At 52.9% G+C, this 24074-nt stretch overlaps 1 protein-coding gene across 1 annotated transcript in view; it reads right to left on the bottom strand.

Moving 5' to 3' along the window:
• CDH22 (cadherin 22) overlaps positions 1 to 24074 on the bottom strand; it is a 77971-nt gene that overhangs the window by 29152 nt on the left and 24745 nt on the right. The window contains exons 2-4 of the mRNA XM_036395540.2: positions 22583 to 23528; positions 18472 to 18766; positions 8561 to 8680 (exon numbers count right to left, since the gene is read on the bottom strand). Coding sequence (XP_036251433.1) covers positions 8561 to 8680; positions 18472 to 18766; positions 22583 to 22807 — 640 coding nt within the window. The 5' untranslated portion in view covers positions 22808 to 23528. The remainder of the gene's footprint in view (positions 1 to 8560; positions 8681 to 18471; positions 18767 to 22582; positions 23529 to 24074) is intronic.

Raw genomic sequence — 24074 nt, 5'->3', positions numbered from 1 at the left:
CTCTGTAAAAACCCAGGCTGAGTCACAAAACCCCTCTGGCACACATCTGCAACAGCCCACTTGTCCTGATCTGCTGAGCAGGAGCCAGGCTTGCTGCAGCACCCCTTACAGAACAGGGGGTGCCCCTGCCCAGGCTCCATCTACAAGGTGCCATGGCCTGGGCACATCTTGGGGGGAATTGTGTGATTCGGAGAATGGAAGTGTGGGCAGCACATTTCTAAGAGTCTGTCTGCACAAAACCCCTTATTTACAAGTGTCCTTCTAAGTTAAGGAGACCAGAGACGACAAAACACATGCTCTGTGTCAGAGAATGCACTGGAGCTTAACAAAATGAATGGTGTGGTAGTACTTCTTACAAAAGTAACTCTCTTAAAACCTGTGCTTATAGGTCTCCAGTATTCATCTGGGATTGAGGAAATGACCAGGACTAAAATATAAAGGAATGTAAAGCAAGAAACAAAGAGCAGTAAAAGCCTGAAAACTCTGTGCACGGCAGAAATTATAAGTCACCCACGACTGTTTCATTTAAATGGAAACAAAGTAGGGAAAAAAATTTTGAGGATGAAAGAAAGAAAGAAAAGATTGGCCTGAAGTGGCACCAGGGTCAGGAAGGAAGGAGTGCCTACATGGATACAAGGTCATTAATACCACATTCCAGTCCCACTGTACCAGCAGCAGCCCATAACAGACAGGAATCAACTTAAAATCCCCTCCAGCTCAGTTTTTTAACATTCCCACAGATTTAGACATTGCTTTGTGTTTTTGTAAATCCTCTCTCTTCCAGCGTTTTCTGTTTAACTATCAGCTTTACCTCCTCCTACTGTGAACTGCAAATTCATCTCTGCTTTGTTTCACCAGTAATCCTGCCTGGTGCTAGGCTGGAGGAGGCTGCTGGTCCCCAGTGAGGGGTCTGACCCAGGGGGAACAGGGAGCTCCCCTCCTGCTGAGCAAACAGCAGAGAACCATCCAGAACCATCCAGATCTGAGCACCTTGCAATCCATCTGCTGATGTGCAGCACAATGAGCAGCGCTAGAGCATCAAAGGTCCAAGTCACCAAGAGCACAGCAGAGGAGGAGCTGAGTTCCAGCAGGCTGCAAGGAGCCAAGGTATGGCTACAGGGATAGACCCCAAGGCTACCAGATATCTTCACTCCACAGCCAGCAGGTTTCCAGTTTCCCCATTCATGTGTCTGCTGTGGCCTTGTGCACCTCCAGACCAGGGCTCACACCATGGAGCCACTGGTGCTGCGGCCCAAGGGCAGCCAGAAATGCTACTGAGCTGGGAGGATGAAATTCCTCCCCCTTGCCCTTTGCATGACATTACAGGTGCAGCAGGAGCTGGCAAAACTGTTCAGGAGACATTTATCACTCCTTCCTTTGTGAAACTAGCAATTATTGCAAGGATTAGCATTGTTAGGATTTATTATAAAGACATAACCATCATTTCAGATCGTTGTCATTCTCCAGCTCTCATGGATAGGCACAATTATCACCCAGCTTCCCTTGTCCCTCTGTCACTTCAGGTTCTCTAATTACCTGGACTCTCCTGCCTTCAGCCCCATAGATAAGGGAGCAGGTCTGAACTCAGATAGCTAGGACTGTTAATCATTGAAGAAACAAACCCTTAGTAGTGGCTGCACCACAAGGATGCCCTGACCCAACACTGAGGTCGGAAACCTCCTCATCAATACGCGCTCTCAGAGGAGACCGTGCTGTTATCCCTGGGGTAGCTTGGTCCACTGATCAATTCTATTGGGTCTGGATGCTATCAGCACCTTGAGGGGTTGTTCTCAGTCTAGAGGTATGGCCTAATTTTGGAGGTTTTGTTTTGCTCCAAGGTAGCCCCAGTTGAAAAACGCAGATCAGTGGTTTATGAGTGAGTGAATTCAGGATAGGCACAATTATCACCCAGCCCCCCTTGTCCCTCTGTCAGTTCAGATTCTGAAATTACCTGGACCCTCCTGCCTTCAGCCCCATAGATAAGGGAGCACGTGATTATCCTGTGATGGGGCTCAGGGTGTGCTCTGACCCTCTCATGCACCTGCTCTGCTCAGAGGAAGCCGTTCAGCAGGGAGTCCCACTCCCCCTCACACACAGAGGCAGAGGGGGTGCAGGAAACGAGGCAAGGACCCATCCCAGCAAGGATGGCACCCTCCCAGTGGGCCAGCCCTGCACAAAGCCCCAGGGCTCAGGGGCCAGCCCCAGCTGCTGGTGCTGACAGGCCTCTCCTGCCACCCCACCGTGAATACAAAACTGTTATTTCTGGGCAAGCACTGTCTCATTGAAATTTAAGCAATTCTGTTAATTAACGGGGTCTGAAGCATTTTATAATGAAAATGATTCATGTCAGCACAATAGTGATGAATTGGGATGAGAGGGGAAAAAGCTCATGCATTCACCAAGGCTGTAATGACTTAACTGAGCTGCTCGTAATGATATAGCTCATAATACGCCATGCAGGATGGGAGGAAAGTGCTCAGGCACTTCCCAGAACACCTCCAAGGTCACTCGTCCCAACGGGGAGCAAGTCCAGGCTGTTTGGCACATGCAGAGTAGGGCCAATGTCCCCAGCCAGCTCCTGTTCCTCCAGCAGCACAAGGCAGACAAAATCTCTGCCTGTGGCAGGGGTGGAGACTGATCAGAAACTCCCTCTCATGGTGTTGTGTGCCCAGTCCATCCTGGAAAGGTGGGGATCTGCTGCAGACAAACTGCCAGACCTCCAGGAGCCCATCAGGACTGTCACTGGGATGCTATTCCCAAATGGCATGGGCCACATCAGGCCACCAGCCCCAGAGTCAGGCTGGCTTTGCCTCCTAGGCTGAGGTACCACTCACCATTTGCTAATGGCTGTGGCAGATCAGGGTCTCCACACGTGCTCCACATCCATGTGGCACTAAGGGCACTGCCTCAAACACCCACCAGCAGCAAACCCACATGGTCCCATCCTCCAGAGCCAAGACAGTCTCTGCTCCCAAAACCTGACCCCCAGGGACTCTGCAAAGAAGCTGCAAGGGATGGAGACAGACCTTCCTTCCTCAAGGCTGTACAGAGCGCACAGAAAAGCCATTGCTATCATCTCCCAAGATTCACCTTCTTTCCAGCCGGAAAAACTGACAAACTTTGTCTTTCCCAGACACTGCTAACAAAGCAAGAACAACCTCGAGCTCAGAGTTGTCTCCCCCATTCTTGTCACTATCTGTTATAGCTGAATAATGTGGACACGGGGTGGCATACCCTCTGGTACAAGGCACATGTGGCTTTCCAGCATGATCCAGATTAATCAGTATAATTACCAGGAAAGGGGACACTTAGAGCATCACATAAATACCACTGAATCTGCTCCAACAGCAGACTCTCTTCGGGTGACAAAAACAAAGCAGGACAAAGCACTCAGCAGGTAACTGCCTTCCAGGAATCCCATCATTATGGGCTTTGCTCTGCTCTCAGGTACCTCTAGGTCAGATGTCCACATCCTCAGGGACTGCCTGGACAAGGCACCTTCCAGCTGAGGGCAGGAGGATCAACAAGCCAGAAAGTCAGGGAGTAACAAACAGGGACCTATCCTGAGGAGGTTCCTGATCCATCACAGCTCAAAGCAGGTAGTCCTCAAAGGCAGATGAGATTACCTCTGGGCCATAAAGAGTCAAGGTTTTAGTATCTCCAGGGATGGAAGTGCCACCATCATGGTGACAAACCTTGTCTTCCTGCCATTTGGGTCTCTTTAGTGTGCATGCCTGAGAAGAATCTAGGTCTGTCTCCTCTATCCCTCTCCTATTTAGCTGGATAAAGCAGATTAATTTCTGCCAGCAGCCTGGTCAGTTAGATCAAACCATCTCTGCCTCAGGCCAGGAATGGCAAGGCACTGCCAAACTGACTGCAGATTCCTCACCTGTGCCCTCACCTGCCTGCAGGGACACAGAAATACCAATATATCTGCCAAGACACGAGTCCTGCTGGAAGCACACATCCTGGAGGAGGTCAGCCCTTGCAGAAGAGGTCTTGGCTCCAAGAACCAGCACTTCAGTCTCCCTCCAGCCCCCATCCTGTCCTTCAGCTCAGCACAATTTGAGAGGCAGAAGCTAAAGGTGCTCTGAGTGAAGTACGAGGCACAAAGGGTCAGGAGGTTCATGAAGCACCTAACAAGGGCTTGTTCCAGGCTGCAATCAGCCTTGCTCATGCCAGTGCAGAGCCAGCACACTCACCCTTTCTTTGTCCCTTCTTTTAGCAGCTAAGTCCCTCATCACTTAACATTAATTCCCTCAGCACATTAGTAGATACACTCTAATTTCCTCAAGATGACCAAACATACAATTTGGTCCCAAATCAGCTGAAGTTCTTGCACCAGTCTCAGAAAAGGGCTGTTAATGTTCAATCTTGCTAACAAGAGGAATCCCCTTAAACAGATGCGGCTTCTCTGCAGACTCTTGTGCCTTACACTCAGAGTCCCTTGTGCCTGCGCACAGCTCTGGTGGATAAGGCACAGGGATGGGGCACAGACCTGCACAATCTCTGGGCACACAGAACACACATCTGTGTTTCCAGGCACCAAGGAGCATTTTTAACAAACTGGCAAGAGCAGCAGAGAAACGTGTTCTGCCTCCCACCCCCACATCACACAGACCAACAGCTCAGTGTGCAGCAAGCTCCCAGCCCCAGCTCCTCTCCCAGCCCAGCCTTACTGCCCCAGAACCAGGCAGGTCTGTCTCCAAACACAGCAAGGCTGGCAGGTAGGGGTGAAAAAACTGAGAACTGCATGCAAATAACCATCAGCTTCATCCCAGCAGACCAGTATCTCCATTCTCCCTGGCACAAAAAGCTCCAAGCCCTTATGGCTCAGTCTTTAAATCAGGACACAGACTCTAAAACTCAGGAGCTGGTTTAAGTCATCACAAATGCCAGACTACATTTCAAATACCTTCTGAGTTCTGCCTTTTCCCTGCATTCAGCAGAGCGACAGATTTGAAGAACAACCTCTTCCTTACGGTAAAAAGCCAGGCTCCCATGCACAGCCCCAAACTGACAAGCTGGCTTTTAAGGAAGCAAACATAAGGAAACCTATGGTGTTCCATGCTGTGGTTGCTCTGTAGCACTCAATATCCTTACAAAAGGATGAACAAGACTGCTGGAAACAGGGGCAGCAGGCTGTGGGGTGTTGAGCAGCTTCAGGCTCCCTCCCAAGGAAGGGATCACAGGCAGCAGTGAGTCTCCAGCCACACTGCCAGGGATAAGAAAGGGTACTGCAAAGCACATGGGAACAGACACGAGCAGGCAGGCACAGCTGCCTGCCAAAAGAGAGATTTGCCCCTATAAAGGTGAATATTCTGCAGTGGTACAGAGAATGCAGGGTAATATAAAGCAGCAGCCCGTGGATTCAAATGCACAAATTTCTCCTCTCATGTAAATGCACTCAGAGTGCTCACACTCAGGTGGACGTCTCCATATTGGAAAAGAATAAGCTTGAAAGATCTTGGTGAGGATGAGATTCCTGGAGCTGGAACAGGAGCTGCCACTAAACCTCCCACCCTGTGTAACTTTGGGAGAGCTGGGCTCATGGCCCAGCAGCAGTGAGGGGGATTCTGCTGTCAGGTTATTGCTCTCACCCAGAGCCAACACCCAGCACAGCAGCAGAAGAGGCTGTTTCCCACTGGAAGCAGCAGGCAGAGCTGTGTGCTGGCTGCTGAGAGAGCACAGCCTCCTGAGCAGATCAGGGCAGCCACAGCACGGGCACTGCTGCTCACCTGCTGCAAGGAGCAAAGATTGCCTGCACCCTGTCTGAGAGAGGAAAGCAGCACAAAGCTTACAAAGCTTAATGCCTGCAGGCTCTTGCAACAAGCCACGGGGATATTCTTACAGCTGGCAAGAAAACCTTGCCTCAAAAGCTTATGGATATAAAGCTCCCCACTCACACAAAAAAAAACCCAGCCTTGACCTCCAGCACACACAGGTGAAGTTCTTGAACTTGATTTGGTGTACACAACACAAGTTTCAGTCTGTGAAACTAATCTCAAAGCATGAGAGTGGCTGCTGTATATGAAAGAAAGAAAAGCTTATGTGCATCAGCTGTGCTTTCTCTTCACCATCATTCAATTCTGGAATCTTCCTACAGCATAAATGCCATCCTGCTGCTCCCACTATTCCAGTGGAGCCATTTAGATGCTTTTCTCCCTCCAAAGAGACCCGAGATGCTACAGGCACTCAGGGCTTACTGAGTGGCAGGACTTGGCACAGCACAGCAGCCAGACAGTTTGGGTTTGCCTGTGAAAGGTCCATTGAATACAAAATCCCAGCTGAACACTACAGCTGGAAACATCCATGAACAGGAGACAAAGTCAGCAACACATGGTCCATGTTCATGTACACAGGCATGGAAACCACTTTTGTACATGCCACACCTGTGCTATGAATGAGGGTGTGAAAAGAGCACAAGACAAGGGGGGAAGAGAGAACCTGTGCTGGAAGGAGTCAGGGGCTGAGGAGGTGTGCAAGGCAGCACATGCATGCATGCACCTGCAAGAAACAGCAGAGAAAGAGGTCAAAAACCAAAAATGGAAATCAAATTGTTCTTCATTATCATATATTATAAGAAATGTAACATGCCAAGTTTTTATGGTTCTTTTTATGGCCATTAATAACAATGGTGGCTCTGAGAGCTATGCTGCTGCTATGGATAATTAAATCTTATGCTCAGGGCAGAAGCTGGGCCACCTCGGGCAATCAGACTTGGATTCCCCTGTGCAGCATAAAGTCTTGTTCCAACAGAATGAGAGTGGGAGCAGGTTGGGGTGTGCTTGGGTGGATATGATGACACCTTGTGCCCCCACAGCCCTGCTGCAGCCACAGCTTGAGGGGCTGATGGGCAGAGCTGCAGCCCCGCAGTGCTGGTGAGGCAGCTGCCACAGGCCTGCTGCAGCTCAGAGACCCCCAGAGTCAGCCCCAACACCTGTGTTAGCAGCCAGGTAACCTGCAAGCAGACATGCTCTAGAGGGGCTGGAGTCTTCTGCAGACTGTCAGCAATTTTGCCTTTGTGAAACACAAGCAAGTAAAACAGCAAATCAACCCCCCAGTGTATGAAACAGCCAGCTTGAGAATTAAGACACAAAAAGTCAAGGAATCAAGAAGCCTGGATTCCCAGAGTGACATTAATTCTCACCACAGTCCCACAGGGCACATTTTAGTTTATGCCTTAAAACAGAGCATTAATGTGGCAGGAAGCTGAGCCTCTGCACGTCCTGGCTTGTGCAGTTGGCTCCCAGTGGTCCCTCTCCATTCCAGCAGCAAGACTTCACTCACACAAAGCTGTCTCACATTAACAGGATCTCACGTGCACCTGCATTTTCAGTGGTTAGCCTATTGTTCCTACACACACAATATAAAACAAAGCAAATCTGGCAGAGAAGAGAGCCCAGGTGCAACAGCTCCTGAGCAAGGGGTGGGTACAGCCCCAGCCTGCTGCTTGTGCCCTCTCCCCCCTGCACCGGCCTCAGTCCAGACAGAGGCATTTCCTAGCAGAGGCCACAGTGTCAGGAGTGTGCAGGAGCTCCCAAACCCCCAAATCTGAGCATTCCTCCAGCAGCAGCCAGGCTGGTGGCAGAGCCAGGGCTGGGCCCAGCTTCCCCATGTGCACCACAGCACTGTCAGGAGCTGGAGGGTTTCTTGCAGGTGCAGAGGTTCAGGCACACAGACCTTCTTCACACTTACACCAGCATCTCCAAACAAATCCCAGCCTTAGAAAATATCAGCACACACACAGATCAGACTTACAGAGACTTGGGACTTCAGCCCAGTTCATGCCACTGTGGTTCAGCAATAGGGTGGGGAGGACTTCGCTGTCCAGTTTTCCAACAAAAGCTGCAGCTCCTCAGCCTGCTTGTCCTTTGACAAATTTTCCTTAAACTACGGGCACTTTACTGCATGCTTTGTGCCTTAAATATCCCTTATTAGCATTTGAGTCTTCCCTTCTTAGCAAGCTTGTGAGGCTCTCATTAAGGGTAATGAGAGTCAAACTCCTGGGAGGCAAGGACAATATATATCCCAACATCTCCTGGTTATGGTCTACTCTAACCAGTATGTCAGAGCATCATCTGCCAGGGATTTATTACAGAGGCATTTTACAACAGGCTCTATTATAAGTTATTAAGGAATGGAGCAGCTTCTACTGTTCTTTCATTAAATATTAATAGAACATTTATAAACCTATCCTTAATTTAAAGTGTTACCTTTAATCAAAGCCCTGGTGATAATGATGCAGCTTTTGGTAAGGCCCCTTTGGTAGTATTTAAACCTTCTCCACTGAAGTTTTATGTGCCTGTGGGGGCATTCCTGCTCCAGGCAGAGAGGAGCTCCGGCCAGTGCAGGTGCAGATCAGGCACTCTGGGCAGGCAGCTGCAGATCCTGCTGCAGGCAGGGCATGGAGCTGAGCAGCAGCTTCCTCTCCAACACCCCTGCCAGCAGGATCCAGCACCAGTGGCCAGCAGGGAGGCACAGATCTGGCTCACAGCCATGCCCAGGAGCCACAGCCCCGGTGGGACCTCGTGGCCCAGCCCAGCTGGGTGCTGCTCACCTGTTTTGCTGTCCACAGTGAAGTGCTGCTCCCCCTCCAGCACACTGTAGACCACCCTGGCACTGCTCCCATAGGTGGGGTCGTCGGCATCAGAGGCCATCACCTGCATCACAGAGGTGCCTGCAGCAGGGACAAGGAGGAAAACAGAAAGTCAGGCAGGAGTTTAGAAGAGCAGCACAGACCTCAGAGCAGGGCCCAACGCTGATTGCCTGCAAATGATGAGGGGAAAGAGAACAGCTGGGTGCAAATGCAGCATCGCCTCCCCACCAACACCTGAAAGCCAGGACTCCAGACATTGCAGACACTGCTGCAAATGCCTCTGGTGTGCTGCAGAGTGGCAGCAGGGACAGGGTCCTGGAGCAGGACCTGCTCTCTCCAGGAGATCACTGGTCTGATCAGCTGGGAGCTTTTCTCCCAGTAGCTTTCTACTGGCCCATCTGGGGATGTCATACCGGCACCTGCCCTTCCTGTCAGCACAGAGTGAGTGACATGGTCACCTCCAGAGCACAGAGGGACCACCCAGCTGGGGCCTGATCCACACTGCAGCAGGCAGACCTGCCCAGGGACAGCACCCTGAGGAGAGGAAAGGCTTTCACTTGCCCAGAGCCAGACATAGCACCGGGTCCTCATGCTCTACACGTAGCAGGGCAGGAGGACTATAAATTGGATAAAAGTCCATCAAATGTCTGCAATTAAGTTATTGATTTTCAAGGCTGCCTCATTAAACTGGGTACTTCACTCCAACTGTCCCTGTGATGGCTTTAATTTGACATCATGTTCAATTTAACAAAAGCAGGACCCAGGACATGAGGGTGGGGGCAGGAGCAAAAGGGCTGAGATGCAGAGAGACAACAAAAGGGAGAAAGGAAGGGAAGCCTATCCCTACCTAGAGACACCTTGAGGAAGTAGGTGGTGTGACCAAAGCACTGTGAGGACAGGCTACTCTGTTCCATCTCCAGCACCAGACTCGGTGCATCCCTGCCCAGAGGTCAAGCACTGGAGCAGTCAGACAAAAGCAGCCTGTGTTCCTGTGTCACAGGAGGCAGATGTGGAGCTGAAACCATCCCTGGTGCCTTCCTCCTCCTTTGTCAGCAGACCCCAAGCCCAGAGCCGGCAGGCAAGGCAGGGATTTCCTGCACCAGCCCTGCCCAGAGTCAGGCAGGAGATGAGGCAGCACAGCACAGTGCTGCTGTGAGCAGCTGGGATGCACAGGCTCCCCCAGTCCAGTTCACTCTGATCTCCTGAAAGGGTGCTCACTGAGGGAAACGAGCAGTTACCATGGTTGCTTTTCATTCTCCCTGGCAGCCTTCTCAGAGCTGCAGCTCTGCTGATAACAGGAGAATCCCCCTCATCAGTCTTCAGCAACAAGCTAGTTTGAGTCAACTTATTTATGCTTTGCTGTCTCCAGTGAAGTTATGGTGCATCCCTGCCAGGCACGTCCAGATTTTACACCACGGCAACACTGGCTCTCTGCCTGGCAAACAACTGTTTAAGAAATACTATTGCTGCATTTCCTCCTCCTCTCCCTGCCATAACACAGCTCCTTCAGGCAGGTATGAGCCAAGGCACATCACTCCCACACCAGCTCTGCACATTCCCCCGGGCAGCCTGGCATGCTCCCTTGGGAAGCTTCTGATCAGAAAGCAAAAACAGGGACCAGAGGATGGAGATGACACCAGGGTCTCCAAGCATCCTTCTCCCAGCTGCAGGAGAGAAGCCTCCTAGGGATGCTGGAGGTGCCAAAGTCTGAGAATCACAGAAAGCAGTGTCTGCCCAGGGGACAAGGGAGGGCACAGCCTGGCAGCAATCAGCTGAGAGCCCAGTGCCCACAGTAGCACCTGCAGCACAGGCAGAGCCTGCTGACCTTGCACAAACATCCCCAACCCCAAGAGCCACTTGTTCCTGCCGAGGGTTAGGAGATTCAACCCTCACCCACAGGACCCAAGCCCATCAGTTTATTTCCCTGCCCTTGCCCTGTACACCCTGTGTCAGGACTGCACATTTGCAGACAGAGCAGGTGCCCCAAGGACCACACCACAGCCTCCTGTTCCAGCCCTGTTTGTGCAGTCATCCCAAGGCAGGGATCGTGAGACGCAGGCTGGCCACTAAATGTTTGCACCACCCTGCATCTCAAGATGCATTCATTCAATTGCAGAACTCACCCCCTACTCCATCCCTGTCAGGCACAGCTGTACTCCCTGTGTTCCAGTGTTTACCTGGATGCTGCCAAGCTGCAGAGTCTGAAGAGGAGGCAGGACTGTGCCCACCCAGAGCAGTTTGTGTCTCCATCCCAAGCCACACCTTGGACAGGTGAGGTGGGCTGCTGCTCTCAGGCTTCCTGTGCCAGCACTGAAAGCTCCTGGCCCACAGCTGCTGGGCACTCCCAAGAACTGGAAAAACAGGGCAGCAGCTCCAGGTCCCAGGGGTGAGCCCCATGTTTGGGACCAGAGTTTTCTGCTCAGGGGTAAGGGAAACCAATCAGCATTGCAGCAAGACACCTTCACTCAGAGGCAGAGATGGGCCACAGTGCCCTGGGGCTGCAGCCAGCAATGCCAGAGGTGATGAAGGCTCTGCCCTTCCCCACCTGCCCTCACAGCATCTCATTAACAAAAAAACAACATCAGCCAGGTAGGGAGCACTGACCCCTCTTTGTCTTGACTTCTTGTCTGCAAAGATGCCTGATCAAGGTCACCTAAAGGGTATCAGGAATTTATTAGTTTAACTTTCCAGCATCCTTCTCTAACCTCCATTTATCCCTTTCCCACCCTTCTCTGTCCATGTGAAGAGCAGTGATATTCAATTTCAGCTTAACCTGGTCCCCTCCTTCCTGCAGAGACAAGCTTTCCCTGGCTCCCACCCTGCTCCAATATTAGTCCCTGCTCTCCAAGCACAGCACTGCCCACAGCAAGTACAGAATGTACAGCTTTTATTTAGTTTTCTGGCACATGCCTTAGCCATAAAAGATACACTAAATAAAATCTAAACATCCATCATGTACTCTATCACCCGCCTCCCATACCCAAGGAGCCTGAGCCCATATCCAGAGAGATAATTAGACATGTAAAATGAGATAAGACCTTGGTTCCTCCCCTGACAAGCTCACTCCACAGATCAGAGGAAACCAACAATCTTACATAAAAATTAACAGGTCAGAATCAATCTCCAATTCTCCCTCTGCAATGGTGAGCTCTGGCACAGCAGATCAAACAAACCCTGATTTCCTCCAGACCCTCACTTCCAGAGCAGTACTTCCCTCAGCCTAGCTGGCTGTGGCTGCCAGCCATACTCTGTCCCCATGGGCCCTGCTTGGGCTGTCCCCATTCCACACCCTGAGCCATCCTGGAGACGTGCCAGGGCCAGCAGCCAGCCCTGAGCTCTGCCAGCAGCTTCCCTTCCCTGTGAGCAGGGTCAGCAGGGCAGGGAGGGGCTGCCCACGCCCAGAGGTGCCCGTGATGCCCCACTGTGGTGTTTGAGGGGCCCCAGGACGAGGTGAGAGATGAGAATCTGACTCCATGTTCTCAGAAGGTTGAGAAATTATATTATATTATATTATAGAATGCTATACTAAAATTATACTACAGAAAGAGAAGGATACATCAGAAGGCTTAACAAGAATGAATAATAAAAACTCATGACTGACTCAGAGAGTCCGACACAGCTGGCTGTGATTGGTCATTCAATAAAAACAATTCACATGTTTGGATAAACAATCTCCAGACCACATTCCAGAGCAGGAAGACGTGGAGAAGCTGAGGCTCCTCATCTTCCCAGAAGAAGAAATCCTGGCGAAGGGATTTTTCAGAAAATACCATGGTGACAGCCCAGGAGCTGCAGGAGCTGTGTCTCTGCAGGGTCCCCTCCCCTGAGGGCAGCCCCCAGAGCCACCCTGCCATGCTGAGTGTCCCCAGGGCTGGCAGGGCACAGCAGCCCAGCCCAGTGCCCTGCATGGGATGCATGGGCTCTGCAGGGCACCTCTGGAATGGCAGTGCAGGCCTGTCCTGGCACCTGTGACTGCCTTCCCACGGCACCCAGAGCCTCTGGGGCCATCCCTGCGTGAAGGAGGCTGAGAGCTCCAGGCCACTTGCTATGCCACTCACTGCAAACACGTTCAGCTAAAAGAAATGTTGACAGGCAAACTCCAAACACATCCACGAGCAGAGAGGCCCTGCACTGAATCCACAAGGAGGTGGCTGGGACCTGTCACTTCCCCAGGGACAGAAGCACAGCCAGGCTCTGGGCAGGCAAAGAGGCAAATGAGCGGCAGGAAAAACCAGCACTTGCTAAACTTGACTGTCCCTCCTCATGGCAGCATTCACCCTTCTGTGGCGAAACCAGGAGCCTCCAGATGCTCTCCAGACCAGCTCTGGGGCTCAGTTGCCACCTTCAGCTCAGGCAGAGAGCAGGGACACTTTCTGGCCATGCTGAGAGCCCTTTCTGTGTGGATCTGGCCAGCTCCAGGACAGCACTGGGGCACTTCAGCCCTGCAGAACATCGGGGACCCTGCAGGGAGTGCTGTGTCATGCAAAGCCACATGCCCTGGCCTGATGCCAGTGTGCAGCACTCCCGCTCCAGGTGCCTGCGTGCCATGGGGCAGGAGGGAGTTTATAAACAATGCAATTCACAGCTTTTGTCTGGCCCCAAACACCTGCAGTGGCCGATGCACCCCAGACACATTCAGGCAGGACGCCAGGGAAAAAAAGAACTGGAGTAGCTTAAAAATTACTGGAGCAGAAGTGAGTTTCTTGCAATCTTGTCAACATCCTGACTTGGTAGAAAGCCAGGCCCAGAGGAGATTCACTGCACAGCCCTGTCACCCCACAGGACAAGCCCCAGGGCAGTAACCTGCTGGGGTGTGCGCTACTGTGAAACTTCTTTTGGGGTGTCTGGCCAGAGAAAGGCGCTGCACAAAGAACCCCAGCCCCTGGCATGGAGCAGATAAACGTGGTGCCATGGGGAGCAAACCACAGCATCCCATGGAGAGGCTCAGGTGCCTGAGGGGCTGCCAAATGCAGCCTGATGAGATCCTCACTTGGGCAGGGCAGTGTTTGGAGCCTGTGACCTAGAGCACAGTGCAGAAGGGGAAGACTCCCCTCACCAAGGACAAACAGACAGGGCAGCCCCAGCTCCCAGCAGCTCCAGATACTCACAAGTGACTTCAGCACTTTCCAGCAAAGGGGGGTGTGTGGGGGGAAATCCGATTGCCTGCAAGTGTTCTGGCTGTATGGTAAACAAAGTGTTTTTCTCTGCTTCCAGCACGGAGATTAAACAATTTCTTTTCACAATAATCACTTCTGCATTCAGCCAGCTTTGTGCTGGAGTCAGGGCTTGACCCCAAGTTTCTGTCTGTACAGCCAAATCGCCTCTAATCTGGACATGGTGCTACACAGAGAAATGAGAGTGAAATGCACCAAGGGAGGAGCGATGCTCTCATGGAAGCATATGACTCTCCTGGCATGCTCCTCACTCCAGACCCTGCCTGCTCCCTAGGCACCCCACAGGTGAGCTCTGGGCTGCAACACCCACCCTGTGCAACCAACAGAGCTGTCTGACAGGAGGCACCGTGTGCTGGATTTGGGCTCACGCCTCAGTGCAGCAGACAGCTGCAAAGCAGACCCCAGGGAGATCAGGAAAGGAGCCCAGAATACAGCTAATTTTAGCACCTCCTGTAACAAGGTGAAGCTGCTGCAGTTCCAAGGCAGTTGGCTGGGTCCCATCCTACATTCTCCTGAAGCTGCAGGTCTCCCCCTTTGGTGCTGGATTCTGCTCAACTCTGATGTTTTGGAGAGATCCAGCCAGGGGTATCCACAGAGGCTGAGCCTGGGGTGCCAGCACGGAGCAGCCTGCAAGCTCTTGACCAGCAGCCTCTCCCTGGGGTGACAGGACAGCAGTAAACAGGATTTGCAGCTCAGGCCCCATCCTGCACACACACCACTCCTTGGTATGCACACTGTGGGCACAGGGCAGTCAGTGAAAATACTCCCCAGGAGCCCCTGCCTTCCTCAGCCTGGGTGACTCCAGGGCATTGCCTCCAGCCCAGCTCCCTCTGGGGGCTGAGCAGAGACCTCTCCCTCCCTCTACAGACCCAGCTGCCCTCCCTGCCAGGCTGCAAACCTCCCACAGCAGCTGCACTACCGCTCCTGATGCCCCAGGCCAGACCAGGTTTCTCCAGAAAAGCCAGTTGCTGGTTTTTGAGTGGGTTCTGCTGTGCCAAGGGAGGCCAGATAAAGCTACTGGGTCAGCTTCCATTTTGGATGTGCTTCTTCCAAGTGCAGGATATCCCTGTGTAGAAAACAATGCCTTCTCCAGCCTGGCTCGTAGGCTGGGGCTAACTCCAGGCACCACCTCTGCCCTTTACAAATGCCTTATCCTCCTGACCATTCTGCATCTGCCACTATTGATCCATCAGATAACAAGAGCAATCCTTTCTCTTTTCCCTCTGCAGAGGTTTACAATGAGTCTGGATGAGTTCATGGAAGACAGATACTAAAGCTGACTAAACTCCCAGAAACCACCCACAGCCAAAGAAATTTCCAAGCTGAAAACAGATGCTGGCTGGGAGAATATTAAGAGGAGCATCACATGTCCTGTGTGTGCTGCTCCTCCTTCCTAAGAATGCACTTTGACCACTGCCAAGGCAAGATCCTGGAACAAAGAGGCCTTTAGTGCACCCCCAGTCTCAGTCTCAGTACAAACACACTGCCCTGGCCCCAGCACAGAGCAAGGGCAGCTGTGCTGCAAAGCACTCCCAGTTATTCTGAGAGTTTGTGCACTTCTCTCATTTGTTATTCCCTCTTAGACACTAGGAAATCAAATGACTTTCCCTCCCAATTAGTACTCCTTCATTATGCAAATAATGTCCTTTGATCTGCTCCTGCTGTCACAGAGCGGATCTGACTGTATTTGGTTTATTCCTCTTCACGCCCCAGGAAGGCACCCACCTCTGGGAGCTGGGACTGTGCTCTTGGCAGGGAATGGAGAGTGCAGCTGAGAGCTGCCTTGACTGAGAACAAAAACCACCCAAGCACAAACCCCAGTGAGGCCTGGGAAGGCAAAACCACGGGAGGAGGAAGAAGGGGTCACCCTAACTCTTCAGGCTGGGATGGAGAGCAAAGGCTGCAGAGCTGCAGAGACAGGGAATGAGCAGCTCCCTGCAGCTCCAAGCTGGAGAGCAGCCCTGCCCTTGGAGTGGCCCCATCCCAGTCACCCAATCACCCTTCTTTTTACTACATTCACCTACTACAGATGAATCCAAGTGGTGCTGGCAGCAGCTTGGCCATCAGCAGGTCTCCAGGCTTTGATCTTGACACACTAATAGCCAACCTAAGTTCTCCAGCCTTCGTCCTCCTGCTTGGCCAGCACCAAGCTGGGATCACCTCCATCCACACTCAGGAAGGCAGCAAGGCACTCCCCAGTCACTCTCATGGAAATACCCACAGCTCTAGGGGAGATGCTCTGTCCAGCTCAGAGACAGCAAATATCAATAACCAATACCAACCACAACAAAGCCATGAGCACAGCTGCACCCAGCCTTGGTGCCACACAAGGAGCACTCTCACACAAAAAGGGCCTGACAGGTCTCTTCCCACAAGAATATCCTGAATTTCACCTCCCTGGCCCAGCAGCTTCCCCTGTCCTGCATCCTCAGCCCTTCCTGCAGCATCTGGAGCTGAACTTCTCACACCACGGTCCCTGACCAGCCTCATGCACCTCCCAGCTGCTGAACCTCAGAGGGTTGAGCAGAAAGCTCCTTGCCAGCCTTGCCTGTCTATGCTTTCACAGGCTGTGTCCATCTTGTCCTTCGTGCTGCCTGTTCCTGGGCAAAGCCTAGGGAGAAGTGGGAGGGAGCTGGAACTTACAGCAGCAGCAGCAGCCTGTGGGTCCCTCCAGCTCTGCACTCACATGGCTGGGGCCCAGGCAGCAGCACCATGGGAGGATGATGTGTGAGGCCCTCCCTGGGCTGTCTCCAGGACAAGGCTGCTCTGGAGGAGCCCCTGCACTCCCCAGGGTAGCCAGACTGCAGGAGGCTCTGAGGCTGTGGCAGGCAGGTAGCCCGGAAAGCAGAGCAGGCTCCTGGCTCCAGCTCCCCTCTCTAAGCACACAGCTGGGAAATGCAGCCCACGCCCTTCACAGCACTTCTCTTCACTTTTAACTTCCGAGTGTTTTAATTTGCAGGAATCGCCTTCTTTCATGTTGTGAAACCGTGTTTCTTTCTCCCTCTGATCTCCAATTTCGCATAGAAACTGTCTCCTTTGATATGTCTTGTTCACATCAGTCTGATCAGGCAGCTCCATAATTGTTAGTGATTTTCAAAGAACTGGGATTCTTGTCTAATACCCAGAGTTGAGAATTCCTTGCTTTTTAAAATGTTGTTCAAGCAAATTAGATTAATTTAATTTCTTTCTTCCCTTTGGGAACAGGATGCCTCTTGCTTTGGTGCCCACATGCTGTCTTTCATTTCTCCAGGAGCACCCAGCTGTAGTTCAAGGGGTCACTCTCTGACTGAGGCAAAGATTTGCACAGGTAACTGGAAGCAGAAGGAGAGCTTGGGATGCCTCAGGAGAACTTGTTCTGCATACATGAACAAAATCCAGGCAGCAGCAGCTCCTCTGGTGCAATTCCTGCACATCTGTACCTGCTGGAGGCCACACACCAGCCTTGCAATATGCTGCACATGAACCAGGGAGAGCTGGAGCTCTGTCCTGAGGCAGTGCATACTGAGCACCATGCCCTGCCCTCTGCAGCCAGACCTTCTGCAGCAGCACAGCAGGCCCTGGTGGTTCCCCTGAGCTGCCTCTCAAGCCCCTGGTGCTCTCAGCTCTCCCCCTGCCCCGGGGGCTCTCTGCACTCCTGGCACTGTTGCTGCCTGCCGTGCTGACTCAGCCCTTGCTGAGTGTTGGGGTCCTGTCTGATCTTCAATGCCAGCCTTTCACAAGCTGTCTGCTACCTGCACACAGCCTTTGGGAACAGTGATGTACAGTTCCTGCTCACAGCACATGCCAACACACACAGCCTGCTGTAGGGGTAGCAGAGAGCCCAGGGTGCTCAGGGAATGCTGTGGCTTCAGGCAGTGCAGCACAGCCATTCTCCTGGACTCCAGCTGTGCTCTGCAGCATGGGAACCCAGCAGAAGCGAGGGCAGCAGTGCTGCAGTTCACACTTCACCTCCCTGCACCCTTCCCAAAGCTTGGGTGGGCACAGTGCTGGCTGTCCTGCTCTGCCATCCCAGGGGGATGGACTCGTGCAGCCCCATCATCATCAGCCTGGCCCTCAGAGCTTCAGTGAGGCTGATCACCAACACACTTGAGAGGGGCCTGCTGCCAAGGGGATGGGCAGTAAAGGCTAACACAGGGAAGCCACACTTCTGTCACAGGGACACGAATTCCCCAGCCTCAGCCAGCAAGGCCTGGCCCCTCAGAGAAGGGCAGACCCAGCTGAGAAGGGCCTGGCAGTTCTGCTCAAAGGGAGGATGTCTGAGCAGCCCTGGGGCTCAGAAGAGCAGCAAGGCAGCACACAGAGGATGGCCTGAGCTGGGGGAGAGGCACCACTCAGACCAATCTGAACCACAGGCAGACCCTGTGAGCCCCTTGATTTGTGAGGGTTTAGTCCAACACCCAGCATTCAGGAGAGAGGGGGCTGTGCAAAGCCAGAGTCAATGCACAGCAGGCAGCTGGCACCACCACGACCCCATCCCCAGAGCACGGCTTAGGGCTGAGACTGAGCGCTCAGCCAAAGGCTGGCAATCAGCTCAGAGGATTTATCCACTTGTTTTTCTTAAGCCACCTTATTTATTTTTCCCTTTTGGCTCCCTAGCTCTGCAATCCCTGAGATTTGCAAGTGGTTTTTGTGGGGTACAGCGGGCTCAAAGGTGTGACAGGAGAGAGGTGCAGCTTTCCCAGCCCAGAGCAGACCTACCGACGGGGGACAGCTCGGCCACGCTGCCGATGTAGGGCCCCTCGAGGAAGCGCGGCTCGCTGTCGTTGATGTCCTGCACCTTGATGATGAACTCTGACTCGGGCTCCAGCAGCTGGTCCGTCTGTCTGTCCCGGGCCTGTGCCCGCAGCGTGTAGAAGGTTTTCTGCTCCCGGTCCAGGCGCTCGGTGGCGTGGATGTCCCCTGTGATCTCGTCGATGAGGAAGATGGTGCCCGCGCCCTCCCCGGAGATGGTGTACTTGATGGAGCCGTCTCCCTCGTCTGAGTCTGAGTGGATCTGCAGGGAAAGAGGGACAGGGTGGGAGCAGGCTGGGGATGTGCTTGTACCCAACCCCAGCCACCTGCACAAGATGCCCATGGTCCCTGTGTGATGCCCCTCTGCTCTTGTGGGACTGGACAGTGACAGAGAGCACCACCAGACAACTCCTGCTGGTTGACATGAAGGCCCAATAAATTGGAATTTCAGGCCTGTCTTTACAGCTCTGCAGATTACAGATTTTGCCAGTGCCCAACCCCACTACAAACCAAGGGACAAACTCCTTTAATAAGAGGTTACGAGATGATGGAAAAACAAAGGACAACTCAACTGCACTCCAAAGAAAGAGGCTTCCCTCTGGGCAAGGACCCAGGATTCTGGCAGCATGGGATTGCCTCTCCCAAGCTGCAACATCAGTATCCCCTCCCTTCTACAGAACCAACAGTTTTTTCCCTTTAATTGTCCAAAGTCCATCCTCATCCACCTGCTTTGCCTCAGCCACAGCCACCCTCCATGATTTGGGCAGTGGTGCTGACAAATCTCCCTGCTGGAGAGCTCACACACTTGCTGCACCCCTCTGCTGGGTTTATGTTGCAGGGCAACAGGGGTCACAACATCCCATCATCAGGCCCAGAGCCCCACCTGGATAAAATTTCATGAAAGAGTGTGACAAATCAGTTCATGTTCAGGACTAAAAACAGACCCTGAGGAAGATGCCTTTGCAGGCAATCTCTGCTGCTTCAGTTTTTAATTAAGACAATGTTTGGAATTAGGAAAAGAAAGGGTAAACAGCAGCTCCCCAAGGACCAAGAGCTGACTGGAATCCAGGCCAGACGTCCAGAGATAATTTTATTGGTGGCATTAAACTGAGTTATGAGGTTTTTACAATCCAGCCACTTATGAGAAATCTATTAACAGTAACTGGACAGGCAGAATGCATCTTGACAGGGAGCAGCATGGGCATTAATTGGGACAATCCATAATGGGACAGGCCCCCGGAAAGGTTTCATCAGCTGCTTTCATTTGTTTCCTACAATTTTTGCTTAGAATCAGCAAAGTCATGTCCCCCCTCCACAAAAAGAAAAAAGCCGTCCATTAATCGGCTAATGAAATATGAAAATGTTTATGGGCCATTCAATCTTCCAAACTGCAGTTCTATAATCCACCTTTCAGACATACAGCTCTACCAGCAAGAATTTATACCAGAGCTGCCTCTTTTTTTATGATGCCTTCATTATATTTGTCTTGTTAGATACAGTTTATGAATTTATTTCACAAGTGAGGGACCCACACGTTAGGCAATTCAGTGCATTTTGCACAACATTCACAAATTACTGCCCATGGTGACGCATCTCTCAAGGCTTGCCTGGAGGGAGACCTTCACTCAGCTCACAAATAGGGCTGTGAGCCCTGCAGAGTCTGGGACCACCGTGATGGCTTTGGCTGGAAATGTGCCTATGGGGTGGTCACCCCACCCTGGCCACCTGGGGCATCCTGCCCTGGTCTGTGGGATGGTCATCCCAGCCTGGCCATCCAGTCCCAGTCCTCCCCACAGGCGGGGGGAGAGCTTGCTGCCCTCTTCACTTTATCATCCTCTCCCAGTTCTCACTGCTACTCCGTGAGCTTTTCAGAATGAAGGAGCACCAGGTCTGTACAGTGCAGGCAGCAGAAACCTGCATTTCCTGCTGAACACCGGGCTCATGATTAATAATTAGGCTAGAGATAAAGCATCCAGCACCACATTGAGCTCTCAGCACATCCTCTTCACATATTTGCTCATCACTGACTGCTTGGAGCAGACACCAGCATCCCTGCAAACCGGAATGCTAGGAAGAAAAATGGAGCCTGGGCTCAAGGGGCTGCAGAGATTGATTTACAGGGGAAGATTAAAAGAGCTAAATCTGTGCTGCTTGGCTAAACAACAACTAATGGGGGAGGGCCGGATGGCAGACTACAGAAACACAAGGGGAGATGCCATGGACCACGTGCCAGGGGTGTGCTCTCCTCCCTGTCACAGCAGGCAGGCTTGGGGAGCACCAGGCTCCCACGCAGCCTCAGGGCTCCCTCCACCCCTGGGCATGGCAGGACACTGATGTCACACAGCTCTGCCACACACACTGGGCCCCAAGAGCAGAGGGACCACCCAAGCCCTGCCTGCAGCTCAGCCCCAAGCAAGGAGAGCAGTGTCTGGGACATCCAGAGGGAGGACAATAAGCTGATCTGTCCCATTTGTTAAATGGGAAAATTGTTTCCTTGTCCTAAAAGACTACAAGCAGAATTCTTACCAAGCCACTAATTACATACTAATAATTAAATCAAAATTAAATATGAACAGAGGTGCACATTCCTTATTAAAAGCAATTAAACAGAAAGCACAGATACACAAATAAAAAATGGCTCTGGGGCTAGAAAAGAAAGAAAATCAAATAAAAACTAGCCCATAATAAAGGCGCACTCTGTTTGCTCCAACTCATAAAGCCCGAGTTCATCAATTTTCTTTAAATATTAGCAACTTAATTAAATCTGCTTTTTTCCCTTTAATCCTCTCCTCTATCTAAAATAGATCTGTCCACATGCAGAAGTTTGTAACTAGTGCTGACCCCATAATTCTATTTAAAAAACCCAAAGAAATCCACATCAAACTGACAGCAGCCTCAGGGGAAATTACAGTTCAGAAGAAGGATTAGCTAGAGAACCCAGATTTTATGGAAATGGTATCGGCCCTTCAGAAAGCACATGTAGGTGTGTGAGAGGCATCCACGGAGGGCAAGCCCCAGAGCAGGAAGGCTCCCCCAGTGCAGGAAGGGTCTGGACCCACAGACTGTGCTACGAGGGCTGGCACACTGCTGGGGACAAGGAGTGTCCCAGGCGAGCACTCCATCCTCTCCCAGCAGCAGGAAAAGCCTGGCCATGCTGCTTTCAGCCCTGGGCATCCCAGGCAGTGCTGCTGCTGCTGGGAGCCAGGCGGGTGATGTGGTGGCTGATGTGGAAAGGGGCTGTAAAACGGGTGAGTTGTAGGTTTGGGTTCAGCTGGAGCCGAGGCAGTGCCAGGCCTGTGACAGGCCCTGTGCTGCTCCCAGGGGAGCCATGAATTAGCTGTGCCTGCTCCGAGGGCGGCGCAGGAGCGCGGCTTTGAGTGTCTGCTGAAACGGACACAAATCACCACTGAAATCCCCGCTGGCCCCCAGCCAGGAAACCCATTTTCAAGCTCCTCCAGACTCATGCCCAGACGGCTGAGGCCATCAGACAGCCCTGCTGTACAAGCTCTTGGGCACTTTCCTTTGGGGTGAGCCCATGCCTCCAGCTCCAGTGTGTTCCTCTGACTGGTCCCAACAGCTAGCACTGCCTTCACCCAAATACAAACAACCCATCTGCTTCTCCAAAGCTCCCAGAAAAGGATAAAGCCCAGCAACCCCAAGGTGAAATGCTCCTTCAGCCTCGGGACACCAGGAGTGGAGGGAGCAGAGGTTCATGTCCAGCCTGCCCAGGAGGTCACACAGCAGGGAAGTGTGGTCAGCTCCTGTCTGCAGACCCAGTCCTGTCCAGCAAGGCACTGTCACCTGTCCCACAGAGACAGGGCTTCTTGCACCCACCCCCAGACATCACAAGAAGCCAGTATACAATTGTAGGAGCGCAGATGTAAATCTTGGTGTGTCCTGGGAGCACATTAACCTCACCACCCCCAGCAGGGATCAGGCTCCTGCCATCACAGTCCACAAAGTATTTCTCCAGCCAGGCCCCCATGAACAACCTTCACGTGGACCCTCTCTCTGCTCAGCAGTGCCAGCATTCCCACCCTGCCCCTGTCAGCCCCTTGGAGACACCAGGTCAGCTTACCTTCCCCACATAGAGCGGCTCCGTGCCCGTGTACTCCTCCACCACAAAGAATTGGTTCCAGACCCAGCCACGCTTCACTCTCCCTCCGGCCAGCAGGGCAGGGTCCCCGGGCTCCCCAGGGTCAGAGCCCTGCCCTGCTGTGTGCATGGCCCAGCACCCCAGCTCCTGCACAGCACACAGCAGCAGCAGCATGGTGCACAAGCAGCCCCGCAGACCCTTCGCCATGGCACTCTAGGAGGCTGCATCAGCAGGAGCTTCTGGGTGTACAGCCAGCATCCTTTAGGGAGAAGCAGGAGGAAAGTCCACACTAGGGGTGTGAGGCTGCCTGGTCAGTGCAGAGCATCCCTGTCCCTGCTGCATGCCCTGCCCTGCAGCTGGAGCGCTCCTGTCCTGCCTGAGTCACATCTGGGACAAGAGGTGGCCCGGGCTGCCCGCTGCTGGCGTGGGAGCAGTCAGTGCTGGTTCCTGGCAGGCTGCTGCTGGGTCTCCAGAGAAGAGTCTGGCAGCTGGCATTTGTCCCTGGGGACAGAGCTGCAGGGCTCCGTGCTGGGCTGCCGTGGGTCTGGCTGGGCAGGGGGGCGATGCACAACCTGCTGCCCACCCTGCCAGCGGGCACACGGGGCACTGACACCCACTGCTGGCATTCACAGGAGGAGGAGGAGGAAGCTCTTCCACAAAGCTTTTCACTGAGGAGCTGACAGGATGAGCTGCTGTGGCCAACGTCTGCCTGTCCTGTGGCAGCTGGGACTACTGTGCAAGGGGTGTGGCAGGGCAGGTGTGTGTGCCACAGGTGCAGCTCACAAGGCCATTTGTAACTCCATCTTCAGGGGGACACCATCACAGTGCCTGCTGAAGGGTCCTTTGCCCAGATGATTCCGGCCACTTCCATTCTCTGCTGGCTCACGCAGGGAGGTGCAGGGCAGTCAGCAGCATCATCTCCAGGAGCCTGGAAAAAGCCAAAGTGTCAGAGCTGGTGTGAAAACACGGCCCAGCGTCCCCCTGTGCTGCTCCTGCAGCCCTGCTCAGTATCTCCCACCCTGCCCTGCCCCAGGAGCTCCACAGCCAGGCCAAATCCCACAGGTCCTGCAGAGCAGCAACACAACAGGGAGGGCTGCAGAGCTCTCAGCACTGCAGATATCTGCTCCAGCAGGGACTCAAGAGACCAAGGATCCTGCTGACAAGGGCACCCCCTCACCACATGGTCCTGGCTGTTGAGAGGAGTGAGGTCTGTGCCTGGAGGGAGTCACTGGTGCCCACCCACACTGTCAGGAGATGTGCAGCAGCACTCCTGGCACAGCACAGCTGCTGGTGCCTGCACAGGACCAGAGCACAGCAGTCCTGCACTGGCAGACAAGGCTCACACTGAGGGATACCAGCCCCTGAGCAGACACTCCTGCAAGCCCTCCCTGCAGAACCTCTCTGTCATCTCACCTCTGCAGCCATGGGCAGCAGAAAAGCATCTGCTCAGGAATTTGCCACCTGGCTGACTCTA

The sequence above is a fragment of the Molothrus ater genome, chromosome 17, assembly GCF_012460135.2.
Source record: "Molothrus ater isolate BHLD 08-10-18 breed brown headed cowbird chromosome 17, BPBGC_Mater_1.1, whole genome shotgun sequence".
NCBI lineage: Eukaryota > Metazoa > Chordata > Aves > Passeriformes > Icteridae > Molothrus > Molothrus ater.
Note: the sequence above shows the minus strand (reverse complement) of the source record. Positions and strands in the feature narration are given on the sequence as shown.